Source organism: Acyrthosiphon pisum, chromosome A2 (assembly GCF_005508785.2).
Source record: "Acyrthosiphon pisum isolate AL4f chromosome A2, pea_aphid_22Mar2018_4r6ur, whole genome shotgun sequence".
NCBI classification, from domain to species: domain Eukaryota; kingdom Metazoa; phylum Arthropoda; class Insecta; order Hemiptera; family Aphididae; genus Acyrthosiphon; species Acyrthosiphon pisum.
In genome coordinates this window covers 31,914,558-31,928,914 of record NC_042495.1, presented here as the reverse complement: position 1 = coordinate 31,928,914, position 14,357 = coordinate 31,914,558, and the positions used below count along the sequence as shown (strand labels likewise).

Genomic DNA, 14,357 nt, shown 5'->3' with positions numbered 1-14,357 from the left:
CCCGGCTCGACTTTGGGCGTAGTCTGCCAGGTAGGCAATCCGACTTCGTCGCATAGCGGACGACGTGCAACGGTCGGGTAACACGATGAGGCATGTAATCCGAAAACTGTGACTTTGAGTATCTAGCGGTCTTTCCTCATCTGATGTAATACACTAATACCGTGTCCTGCTTCATGCCAGGTTCTTTTTTGAATGTTTAAACAATAAGGAAATGCGAATAATTGTAATCGAATGTCTAGCTATCAATCATCACTGTATGCAAATCTTTGAGGGATAGGGCATCCGCGTATGGTGGTTGGATGCATCATGCATGTAACGTCGCATGCCCGGTTCTTTTGTGCGTGGAAAAAGCATAAATGCATAACGAAAACGGTAATTGTGTGTCTAGCTTTCAGTCCTCAACCGGTACAAATTTGTACGTGTGCTGGGCATACCTCCTAACGTCGATAGTCTGATATTGCATATTTGTATTATTGTAGGAGAAAATGTAAAAGCCGATTGTCAAGTGAATAAAAAGGTTAAGTAGTCGATTAAAAGGCAACCATACCTCCCAGGTATGTAGGTGTCTGGTCGCGAACGACCTGTGCGTACCAAGTGAAATTAAAACGTTCCATAAAGCCAATTAAATGCTCTAAATTACTTATATAGACACCTGCAGGTGTGGTGTACCTATCATAACATTATTATTGTTCATAAGTACTTATTAAGTACAGTTAAATGCATATATGTGTAGCCTATAAAACATCAATTAAATGTATCATGTTATAATATATATGTGTGTTGTGCACATGCTTATAGTTTTTGGTTTTAAAAGTGGTTTAATACTGTCAATCACAATTTTTTACAATTTTAGTTTTAATATAAATAGTTATGTATAATAAATAATAATAATTAAAATAACAAATATGAACATGGATTATTTGTCAAGCACTCTGAAGAATATTAATATACAGTAATTAAACGCTGTACCTTACGTTGCAATTATGGTTATTAGTAGGGTTCGGGACTTGTTGTATTTGCATATTGCTCAATAATGACTGCAGAATAGTCTAAGTAAGATTTAAATTTGTTTTAAGTTATAGCGGATTGAAATATAAAAATTTTAATTGCATATTTCCGCATATTTTGCCGTTTTCTGAGCAAAATGCATATTTGCCGATTTTGGGAGTTTAATTGTTATTTATAGCATATTTACACAGTTTTTGTTTTTGTTAAATACATATTTTATTTAAAGTTGATAATATCAGAAAATATCTTATTGTACAGTCAAACTTTACAGATAAACAATTCATCATTTTTATATTTAATAATAATTAAATAATATATTTAAAAAAACCCAACCTTTTTTCATTGTAGGAGAAGACGAAGAAAACGAAATCGAACATATACTTCAGTAATATAATGTTGATAGGTGTTATTGTTGTCAAAAAAATAACTAATTACAAAAAACTTTCTAAATTTATATGAATAAATCAAATTTTTTAATGCATAATTGCATATTTTTGCGCATATTTCGGTTATTTTAAGTGCATATGTGCATGCATAATTCCAACAAATTGTGTGCAATAAGTCCCGAACCCTAGTTATTAGTTTTATTTTTTACATTACAAATAATATATAATCAATTAGGTACTACTAATCAGTATTTGCTTAATATTTTTACAATGAAAATCATTTGCGGTGGCACAATATTTAATTATACCTCATTATGTTTACCTACGAAAGACATTGCTAAACAATATAAATTCAAACACACAATAATATAGTGTAGTGTAATGATATTTAAAAAAATTAAATTAATTTGTGCGTCGACTGCAATACGTAGAAATCAAACATATTGTACATACAACAAAATTGAAAATCTCTTACAAACCTTGGTCATAGTAGATATATGCTTTTGAAATTATAATAATTTGTGTATGAAACTTACTATTAATCAATTTAAATGTATATACACATGTATATGCATGTGCTACATCAGTTACAAATTCACAATGAATAATAATTAAGTGTGAGCTGTAGGAACTCTTATGATTAACAGAGTATGGTTTAGATACAAATTAGTTATCAGTATTGAATATTGATACAATGATGATTCTTTTTCTTGTGTTTTTGCTTATTATATTATATTTTATTTAATATAATATTAAACACAATACAATTTAAATAAATAATAATAAAAAATTATAAAGTAGAATTCAAATGATACCTATATGTATAATATATGTCATGTATAATACATTTTTGCATGCCAACGACATAAAAATGATGACAAATAATACAATGTTTTAAGCATAGCTGCACCATTTCAGAAATTTAAATTCAATTAATTATAATTTTAAAACATATATAATAATGAAATATTGCAAAAAAGTAATATTAATGTATGTAAGCCAATGTAAACGTTAGTAAAGGTGTAAGGTATGAAATATGAATTGAAGTAATTGAACTTGGTAATACATATATTATAGTAGTATGATATTAACTGTATATGTTGTAATAAATTGAAATGTATTGAATTTATTGTAGTATTTTTATGTTTACTTATTATTACCTACTTATTATCACTTACATTATTATGTATGTAACGACATTGTCATAAACAATTGACACACTGAGTTCCTAATAAAACTCTTAGCTTTTAATTAAATGTATTGCAGTAGGTACACATGAAAAATGTCTATCCAATCCGTGCATTCAAACTACTTATATTTTTAAGTATTAAAAGGTATCGCAAAAAATAATATGATTATGTGTAACCCAATGTAAAGGTATGAGGTATGAATTGGTAGTATAATATTACCTGTATATGTTTTAAGAAATTGAAATGTATTGAATTTATTGTAGTGTTTTCGGTGTTGGGAAATATCTAGATAAATTTATCTAGATAAGTTATCTAGATAAAAATTATTTATCTTCTATCTTATCTAGATACATTTCTACTCAGTTATCTTTATCTTCATCTAGATAAAATTCTAGTTATCTATGAGTACTTATCTAGATAATTTATTTAAATGAACTAAAAAAAAATTTGAAAATGTAAAATATTTTAATTATATTATTTTTACATTTTTCTATTTTTTATCTATTACATGGAAAACATTTTTAGTAATATGCATTATAATACCTTGATTTTAATATTTATTAATATTCATTGTTAGTCTGGAGTTTTACATCGTAAACAATGAGAAAACCCAAAAATAGAAATATGTAATGGGCATGTAGTAAGTAAGATTGTAAGAACAACTATTAATATCAAAAGCAAAAATATCTATCCCTGCTACCCGCTGGCCAGAACCGAATGATGATGGTCTCATTAGCTGATAGTTGATACCCGTTTCATAGAATTGTGTACAAAGTATGAAAAATAATTATTGTTTTAAACCGACAAAAATAAACCAACATTCATGGATATTGGACTCACAAGCATAATAATATTATAATAATTGTAATTTATAACAATTTAATATTTATAAAACCCTATTAGAATTCCGGCCGGTATTTCAGTTATCGATTAACCGATCTGTACGACCTCTGTCCTCTGCTTTAAAAAATTTTAAATTATGTATATTTTTTACCTGTAGACTCAAGTAGGTATCCTGAATATTTTCAAAATTCAATATTATGATATAATAATAATATAATTTTAGTAGCACGCTATTACACGACAATAGTCACAAAGGTTGTATAGTAGAGGGGTAGTTAGATAGATAAATCAAAAGAAGAAAATAAGTGAAATTGGTGTGTAATAAGGAATAATTTATTAATTGTGTAGTCATACCGAATGTTGAAAATGATCCAATTTACATATACGTCTGAATTGATGTTGGTGGATACTCCTCTGAACAGCAAAGAAGGTGTATCGTGACGCTGACTGGCGTGGACGTTGTGCATCGGATGTCTTGTGAAAAAACTGTTCGGTGAGTCGATCCCGTAGGGTTCTTATATAATGTGACTTTGGTGTGATCCCTTCTTCTGGTGCATCGATGTCTGCGTTTACGTATTGATGTGTTTATGACTTTCTGTCTTCAGTGGTGTGACAAAGGTGCCGCTGCTGGTAATTTATTGTGTTATGATGTCCCTACGTCTATATCGGAAATTTGTCGTCGGGGTCTTGAAGTTTATTATGAGTTATAATGTGGTGTCGTCTGGCGCCGTTGATAATTGATAGCTGGTTTTTACTAAACGGTTGGTCGGAGAGGTATTGAATATCATTTATGTTTTGCATGTGTCGTGTGTGGTGTATGAGGGAGCGTAAGTATATGCCTGATGTGTATATATGTATATGTATATTGGATCACCCCACACTCAGTACGGTCCACAATTTATTAGTTATCCCGTGTTTTTATTTAAGTCTAAATATTACATATTACAAATTGCACACAAATCGATTTTCTGCACTGTGTCCTCACAGTGGTCAATATAAGTTGGATATTTTACAAAATATTAATGACAATTGTTATATGATAAAAATGATTGTTATACAATATGAAATAAATAAGGTTTTACATTGTTATATTTTTGATATATTATGTGATTTGTCTTATGCGACAAATGTACAAGTGGATATATATGTATACAAATTAATTTTACAATATTAGAGGGTTATAATTTTAACATTTAATTTAATTTGAATGGTTGTATCATATACCTTTCGGAGATAATTATATAATGCTGAAAGTCTATTATTGTTAGGATGTTATACATTTTTGCAAAAGATAAGGTATATGAGAAGAAATATAGAGAATGAGTTGATTAATCTTAAAAATTGATACATATATATATATTTGCTATGCCATTTATTATTGACATAATAAAAGTAGTTTCATGGTTCGGTTTCTTTTGATAAGGTGTGAATTATGTGTATACAATAAGACATGGGAAGTTATATTAGATTAAATAATTATTGTTATTTTTGCAGGGTTTGTGTTTTAATTTAATTTTAGTTGTTTTTTTATTTTATGATGTATTTGAGGTATAGTTATAAGTTATGGTGAAAGTATTGAACATTATATTTTTATTGTAATGAATGAATAGGAAATTGAATCCTTAACTCCTTAACTGTAATATTGGAGGGGATAGTGAAGGAAATTTGTTTAAGGATTGTTTCTTTTTATTATTTTGTTATCTTTGATGTAATGATTTCGTTTAAATAATTTTCTTAGTAATCGCCTACGTTTTGATTTACTTACGTTATTTTGATATGGACTTTTTGTGGCTAGTTATGTTGTTGACGTCACTGTTGTTGTTCCTTTAGTTGATTTTGAAATGGCGGGTGTTGTTGTTGCGGCTGGTGATATTATTGACGTCATTGTTGTTGTTCCTGTAGTTGATTTCGAAATGGCGGGTGTTATTGTAGAGGTAGGAGTGCTTTGAGATATTATTGTTGTATCTGCTGTGGGTGTGGTATTACTTAGTGAAGAATGTTCGATTGTTATTAGGTCATTTAGTGCTATTTCTGTGTGTTGGTGAGTTCTTATTGATGGTGTTTGCTGTTGGTCGAATATGATAGGTGTACTTAAGGCTATGAATTTACCTATTTCTAAGATCCGGGGCCCGCAGTCATTGTCGTTTGTTTGATAAAGTGTATTTTTGTGTGAGATGGTCCAATTAGACGGTGGTTGGTTGTAATGTATTTCCCAGTCCATTACGAATCTTGTGATCACGTCTAGGCATCTATTTTGACTGTTGTGATGATTGTCATAGTATTCTATTGGTTTGTCTTGAGGTCTAACAATCACTAATGTCCAGCGGTTATTGGTGTTCAGTGGGATAAATATTGTGTTAATTTTGAAGATAGGACTTTGGATCCAGGATCGTATTCCTTGTATTCCTTCACTGTAGTATGTACCGTAGTATGTACGGTAATTAAAACGTCTGCGTTGTATGTTTATGAGTTGGAATTGTTGTTGACTATGTAATGATATGCTCACACACCATTATAATTATAAACATAAAATCCTACACAGCAATAAATAACGGCCAGACTGTCGCTTGTAGAATCGAACATCCCCAATAAATCATTGTCATCGACAAATAGGTACGATTCCTATTATGCGATCACGAATTAAGAAATCGGCGCGTACTGTGCACTCCGTGGTGTGCAGGACGTGCAGAATTCTTATATATGTCACCAGAGAAAATTAATGATAAAAAAAGGTCCTTGCCGCCGAAGAGAAATCTAGGTCCGGGAAGTACAAAAAAACCTTTGATAAAAACCTCCTACCACTCTCTGGTAGACATATTCGTATCGTCCCTTAAACCAGTGCATGAGCACCAGCCACCGAGTAACAACCTCTCAAAATATCAACATCGATTTCCACGAGCGACAACTGGACTTCTTATGATAAGTCAAAATCAGTGCGTTTTCATTTCGATTTGTATATTTGAAGTATTACCTTGTGTCACCTAAAATCTAAAAACTCTTTCAACATAATTTACGAAAAACTGCGAATCAGGTAAGGCATTTAATATAATATTTTACATTGATTGCAGTATTAATATATATGTGCTTTTCTACACAAATTATATTGTACGGTATATTTGATCTAATTCTCGAATACACGATCTCGAGAGCCCTCCGAACATCTGGAGGAAGGTAATAGCTTAATTTTAATATCTTAACATCTGAATTAAATATATTTATCGACAGGAGTCGTATTTCTATTTTCTTCTTATTTTTAAGTTATTACAACTATTTTAAAGTAATCTTCGACTATTGAAGTACTGTATGACTGAGTGTAGAATTGGTTGTCCATGTCGAATGCTGTGGTGTTCGTTTCTTGCGTGTATGGCTTGAGGACTGAGGTTGGTTTGGTTTTGAATTTCCAGGGTTAGTTAATATTTTGTGCTGTTCTTGTAGTTTTTGGTGATTATTACCTTTTTGGGGGGGATAGGTGTTTTTCAGGGGTGGAGTTTAAATTTTGGGTGCTTCTATTTGACTTCTTCTTTCTTTGAATTTATAGTTATAATTCGTTTTTGTATATGTGTCAAGTGTGTGTTGAATGATATTGCCGTATCGTTTGAATGTTTGTTGGGTGTCAAGTATCGGGTATTGCATGTTGCTAATTTGTTATAATCTTAATGGTTTTAACGTGTGTTGGGTTGTCAGCTGATTTGTGTGTGGATTATTCGGATATAGGTCTTGAGGGGTTAAATTGTAATATTTATTTTCGATAATATTTGTGTATTTGATTTTTATAATGTTTCTGTTACAAAATGAAAGAGTGTGATGTGATGTGATGGCATGTTATATTGTTGTGAAGGTGTAATTTTGAGTGTTGATAATAATTTAATAGATGAGTGTGTCTTTGGGATTGCTTGTATTTTAGGATACTTTATGAAATATGATTGTTGTAAAGATAGATATGAATATTAGGGGCTTGTTGATGTGATATTTTGCGAGTTTTTTTTGGTTGTGCATTGCATTTTTTTCTGTGTTTAATATTGTCGTGTGTCTCCGTTATTTATGATATGTAGGTGCTTATGTGATAAAGGTTATTGTTGTTTGTGTCTAATTAGATTATTGTTGAATTTATCCTGAGTAATGTTTGTTTCTTTATCTTGTTGTCGCTACAATATTGAGTTGTGGGTGCATTTTGTGTATAGTGTTATACTATTTGTTTAACTTATGGTTGTTATTTTAATTATAAAATATTTTGTTTATTATTCGTATTTATGAAGTAATGTGTGTTATCAACTTAGTTGAAGTTAGAAAATCCTAATTGTAATGTTCAAAATAATATAATGTATTAATTATTAATGTGCATGGTGTTTTTGGTGAAGTAAGATTAGGTATATTATAGTAAGGTGTTTCATTAATTAATTGTCTTGTTTACTTACTTAAGTTTTGTTTAAGGGTTAGGTTAGGTTAGGTTAATGTGTTTATATTGAATAAAATATGATTATGTTAATTTTTGTGATTATGTTTTTCTTGTTTTTTTTTGTTTTTGTAAGGATAAATGTTTAAATGTGTAGATTTATTAATAGTTGATAAAAGTTTCGAAAAATAGTAATGTCTAATGTGTTAATAAAATTAAAGAAAATAATATGTTCATTTTTTTGTCTCCTTTTTTTTATTTTTGTTTTTTATTTGTTATACTAGAGATGATATAAAGATATTTAAATGTATGTGAGTACTAATGATAAATAAAGTTTTGAAAAAGGTAGTAATTCTAGTTGTACATATTATACAGTTTAAATAACTTAGTGTAGGTATTATAAAGATGTTTAAACGTATGTGAGTACTAATAATAAATAAAGGTTTAAAAAAGGTATTAATTCTAGTTCTAAATATTATATAGTTTGCTTATTTAATTAAATGCTTATGTTAATTTTGTTACTTATTTATTAATTTATTTTTTTTTATTTTTTTTTTTTGTTTTTTATTTTTGTTTTGTGTTTGTATTTTTTTTTATCAGGATATAAATGTAAGTATATACTAATAGCTAATAAATGTTTGGAAAATTAGTATTTAATTGAAATTTTTACACATACGATTTGCTTATTTAATTGAGTATTATGTATATGCAGATTAGTTGTCTAATATAATTAGTATGTACTTAAGTTATTGTTATTTTTGCTTAAGGTTAAATATAAAGGTTAGTGTTTGGAGTGTGGTATTTTAAATTATATATACATTTGCTAATTTCTTATGCTTAAGTTTTGTTAATTATTTTTTTTATAGTAGTTAATGATTAATTATATATATAATGTTATAATGATGTGTAAAGTTAGTATTCAGTGACTTATAATTCTAGTTATATACATTTAATAATATTATCAGTTTTATTTATTAAAATAGATATTGTATTTATTATTCACGTATAGTGATGATTGGTTGCTGGTTACTAATTTAGTTTTCATATATTTACATTTAATAGTTAATATAGGTGATATGATTAATTATATGATTAAGGAAGGTGTTTATATCTATTAAAATTAGGGTGTTAGGTTATGGATATTTGGTATTTTATTATAGTTCTAGTCACTTAGTGTGTTTAAGATTTATTTATTTTTTTTGAGTTATCTGTTTTCTGTTTTTTTTTTTGTGTTTTCTGTTTTATTATTTTTTTTATTATTTTTTTTTATTTTCTTCTTAGAGATATTGTTATGTGTTAAAGTGATATTTACAAAGAATGATTTTTATTATTTAAGAAAAGTTTTCTCTTTTTTTTTTTTTAAATTTTATTTTTATTTTATGTAGAATATATAAGTTTGTATAAAAATGTCCCTTTCCACATTGTGACCTTAGAGGTATGGGTATGTGTATTTGATATTTGTTGGTTGTTTAATTATTGAACTGGGTTATAACTTGTCTGCAGCATGGACAAACGTTGTTCCTTAAGTTCATAATGCAATTTAAATGGAATGCATGATTGCAATTAGTGATTATCAGTGGTCTTTGTGATTCTAGGCATATTGGGCATATTGTGATTTCATCTGAGGTTGGTATGAATTCTTTGAAATATGGCAAAAAAGGCATTATTATTACGTTGCAGTCTGTTCTTAGTAATATTTTATTACAAGGGGTTATGTGATTCAGTGTCAGGGAAGTTAATTTATTGTATTTGCATGATAGTTTTCTAATTTATTTATTGAGAGTTAATGTTGTTATTTGATTGTATGCACAGTGCAATTCGTATAATTTTTTGTTGAGCTGTAGTTTAGTTAGTTGATTATTATTACAGAGTAATATTAATAGTTTTTTGTTTAGGTTTAAATTTGTTAGTTGATTGTTATTGCAATTTAATACTAATAGATTCTTCCTTAAGTTAAGTGTTGCCAGGTTGTTGTTGTTGCAATATGCTTCTTTTAGATTTTTATTTAAAGTTAGTTTTGTCAATTTGTTATGGGAACAATTTATTTCTATTAGATTTTTTGTTGTGGTATGTTGGTTATTTTGTTATTTTCGCAGTTTAGTGATGATAAGTTGTCGTAGAAGTCTATATGGTTTATGTTGTTATTTTGGCATATGAGTTCTTTTAATGACGAGCATTTTGATACATCGAGTTTTGATATGTTGTGGTTATTTATTGTTAGTTTTTTCAATGTATTAGATGATATTATCATGTGTGTATTGGGCCTTATGGGAAATTTAGAAGTTATTATTATTTGTGAACAGTTTGTGTGATAGTTATGCATTGTGAGTAGTTTTTTGTAGTATTAAGTTTTTGTTTTGGTTTAATTTATTTAACTTCTATTCTATTTCTTGAATTATCTGTAAACCCAGGAAAAGATATAGAAAAATAATGTAATTAATAGTGAAAGTTTAAATAATGTGAATGGAAGTAAGCTTGAAGAGATAAAGAAAAAGAGTGAGCGCGCATTTGTTATGTTGAGTCTTGTGTATTGATTACGTTTTTTATTGGAATTTGTTGTATATTGTTTAAGTGGTGAAAAATACATCTTGTTAGTTGTAAGTCAGTGACCGGGTCGTGTAGATATGTTATATTGTGATTTTCGTGACAAATAATATCATGTGTTTCATTCAAATTAAGTTGTCTGCCCTTTTTTTCAACTTTTCCAAGTTGTGTTTGTGATAATATTTTTTTGTTTTGTATATTGATTATTTGTAAATAGAATATGCCGTTGTTATTGGTATCTTAAGAGGTAAGACTTAGAATTGTATGTTTTATGTTGAGTCTTTTTAGTATTTCTTGGTCTGAGTGTCCGTTCCATGTTATAATTATGGGAGTTTTATTTTGAAGTTGCAATACGTTTGAATGATTTCGTAGTTAAATTGTTACTTTTTGTTAAAAGGCTGTCGTTTAGTTCATTTAAAATAGGTGTAATTTTATCTTCTTTGTTTTTGAATATTCTAAAGATATTTCTGATTACCAAATTGGTTTTTGATCTGTCTAGTTCTGTTATTATGTTGTTCGTTTTTTTTTAAATCAATGGTATTCCTTTTAATTTGATTATTGGTGCTTTATGATGTATGTTTGAGATGGCTCCAGAGATGAGTAGTAAACTTGTTTTTTCTATTGTTGTAAATTCGAAGTCTATTATTATTAAATTGATTTTATCCATTTTGTTCAGTATTATTTTGTAAGGCCTGGAATTTTAAAGTTTAATAATTTTATTCAAATAATTTCAATTTTCTTTGAACGGTTATATCGAGTTAGTATATTGTCTTTGGTTATATCAATTGTTTTTGTTAAAATTTGTGTTACGAGTGTTTGTGGTTTGATGTCATAGTGTGTTATGTATATTTTGCCCATTTCGTTGGGTATTACTGCATTACGAAATTGAACGATTTGTGGAGCTTATTCTATGAAGAATCCGTAGTTGTAAAATGTGTGAGCTGATATTACGCGACCTAAACATTGCTTGTTTTTGTCTATGGTGTATTGGTGTAGTATTCTTGTGATAGGTTTTTTATCCATTCATGTTTTGGAATGAGTGGGTTTATTATGCACGAGTCATTAAAGTAGAGAGTTATTTTTCTGTTGAATCTTTTTGAATAATTCCTTGAAAGAAAGTATTTATTTGAGTTGTTAGCATTAAAATATGAATCATAATATAGGTTTTGATTTTGAATATTGAAAGTTCGAGACTCTTTAGGTATTTTCTTGAATTCTTTTCGGTCTTTGCCGAGATGTCCAGTCATTATTAAAAATATTGGGCCGTGTAAAAGTCCAGCCTTCATAATTAATAAGTTAATATTTTTGACAATTGATATTTGGTCTATATGCTTATTTTTTCTCTTATTATTTGAGTGTCAATATTATATTAAGTTTTGCGGGCATGTAGAATCGGGTGCTGGCTAGGTGATAAGTCTGGAACATGTAGTTGTTATAAATACCTTGTTATTGTAGACAATTGCATCATGTGGTACATATCCATATTCATTTTTGATATCTGCTATTATACGGTGGAATAGTGTATTTACTTTTTATTACCTACCTAGTTATATATTATATTTTTTAGTCCGATTGTTTTTTAGTTTCCATATAATATGGGCATCATTAATGCGTAGATGGCTGTGAATTATAATATTTTGATATTGATATTATATTTATAAATCGCGTTCTGGTAATCTGCATCCATATGCGATTATTATTTTGGGTGTTATCTTTTGACGTGGCTGTGATATGATGTAATCGCATTCTTTCTGGATGGTCTGAATTTATGTAATTTCTTTTGATTTAAGTTATAGAAATAAATAATTTTATATTTTTAAATTTCGTCTATATTTTCTACACCGATGTATGATCGTTGTTGGTTCCAAATTATTTTTATGTGTTTATTAACGTAAAAGGTAGACATATAATATATTACAAAAGGTTAATAATTGTGGCCAGATCACTGGATATGCGAAAAACTTTTATTCGAAATGTTAAATCAGCTAAACTAACAACTGACAGGATATGCAAAAATTGCTCAAAAGATAACATATTTGCCAACGAACGTCTAACAAAATTTAAAGGAACAGTTTTTTTTACAAACACGATCTGCTGCTTAGCAATTTCATTAATTGGGAAGTGTGGAAATCGTTTTACTGAAATTAATCCAATTTATTTTTTGGATATAACTGGTAGTTATTGGTTACTCGCGTAAATCATGTACAGGAATGCAAGGCTGGGCAAGTTGATGAAATTTTTTAACTCAGTTAAGTTAAGTTAAGTTAATTTTTTTTTTTTCAATTAAGTTAAAAGTTAAGTTAATAGACTTTTTTAATAAATCAATTAAGTTAACAAATATTGTTAACTTAACTTAACTTCAATTAATAAGTTAAGTTAATATAAAAAAAAAAAATTCATCGAAAAGGTATTAAGATAACTAATAAGTGATAATCACTTGAATATAGTAATATAGCATATACTTATGATAAAAGATGCATAATAATATATTATTATGTATATAATTTAAAACCTGTTATAGGGCTGTACCACCTGTGTAATTTTAATTTTTATAACTATATTTCACTGTTTAACATTTACAATTCAAAAATAAATAACTCAAATGTTTAAAAATTAGGCATAGAAAAAATTACTACTCGTATATTTTTACTTATTAACTTATAAATATTACATTTATATAATATATTATATATATGTATATATAAATAAAAAAAAATCATTTGTATTTTACAGCAAGGTTATTCAAAATATTTATTGAATTTTAATAATAGTGTCATTTCAAAATTGTGATCGGCCATTGATCCCCTCCTCTTGTTTAATAACTGTCCTCCAGCACTAAAGAGCCGCTCAACATGAGCAGATGAAGGAACGGCAGTGTTATACTTTATGTATAATTCTTTAAGGGGATTTGGTAACTCTGAAGGAGATTTAATATTTTTATTTGATAAATAATTGTCAACAAGAAGTTTATAATCAATATTTGAAATTATTGAATTATTTTCCTCAAAATTAAAAAAATCATCCTCAATGTCACTATTATGATGTTCAGTAGATGTGATGTTAGATGTAGATTGTAGATCTTGGGAATTCGTTAATGATGCGTTATCTATTATGGTTTCCAATGTTTCTATAAGTGAATTTTTTATGTTGTTTCGATCATCTTCTACAGCCCAATTGAGTTTGAATTTTGGTATCAAACAGGCAGCCACATATTTGACTCCATATATCTTGTGAATCTAATAATAAAAAAATGTTCATAACATTATTTGAGTTTAATAAGGAATAAAACAAAATATAACCGATTATGATATTTATAATCTTTACAGTTAATTTGTTTTTTTTTATTTTTATCATGTTTAACATATTCAGTATTTTAGTTTTATATAAAATTTATATTTTATACAACAATACATAATCTATTTTTGATCAGATGATTATTTTTTTTTAATAATTAAGTTATACATATTTTTATTTAGATATTAAATAACTAATTTAAGATTTAATTTCTTAAAAATCATTTGGCCAACATACAAATTATATTTTTATTAGAAATAATTCATCAATTCAATCAGAAATATTACCTTTTATTTAATCCTCTTTTAAGTGCAATAATTAATGGTCTACAGAAAACTATATTCTTCATATCGTTCAATGATTTATGTACTGCATTAATAGTAGGGAGCAAATATCCCAAAGATACGTTTTTATCACCCTGCAATATATCCAATGCTCTAGATATAGGTTTCGTGACCTAAAAAACAGTATAAGACAACTATTAGATTATATTATAAAAATATTAAATATGCATATTTATATATAAAATTTACATTGCAATATTCTTGTAAAAATGAGATTTCACGAGGTCCTGAAATGGTAGTTAGTTGTAAATCATTACACACATCTTCAATTTTTTCAATATTTTCAAGAATGCATTTCATCGCATCATAATATGAATTCCACCTAAACATAAGATATTATAAGACATTTTTCTTT

At 27.8% G+C, this 14,357-nt stretch overlaps 2 protein-coding genes across 5 annotated transcripts in view; both read right to left on the bottom strand.

The window, feature by feature from the left end:
* Positions 1 to 14,357, bottom strand: part of LOC100572000 (peroxidasin homolog) — a 177,104-nt gene that overhangs the window by 122,294 nt on the left and 40,453 nt on the right. The window lies entirely within an intron of this gene.
* Positions 13,109 to 14,348, bottom strand: LOC100572740. The gene is made up of 3 exons (XM_003245153.4): positions 14,192 to 14,348; positions 13,946 to 14,115; positions 13,109 to 13,600 (listed from the first exon to the last, which is right to left on the bottom strand). The coding sequence occupies exons 1-3, from the start codon at positions 14,330 to 14,332 to the stop codon at positions 13,558 to 13,560; spliced, it is 354 nt and encodes a 117-aa protein (XP_003245201.3). The 5' UTR covers positions 14,333 to 14,348; the 3' UTR covers positions 13,109 to 13,557.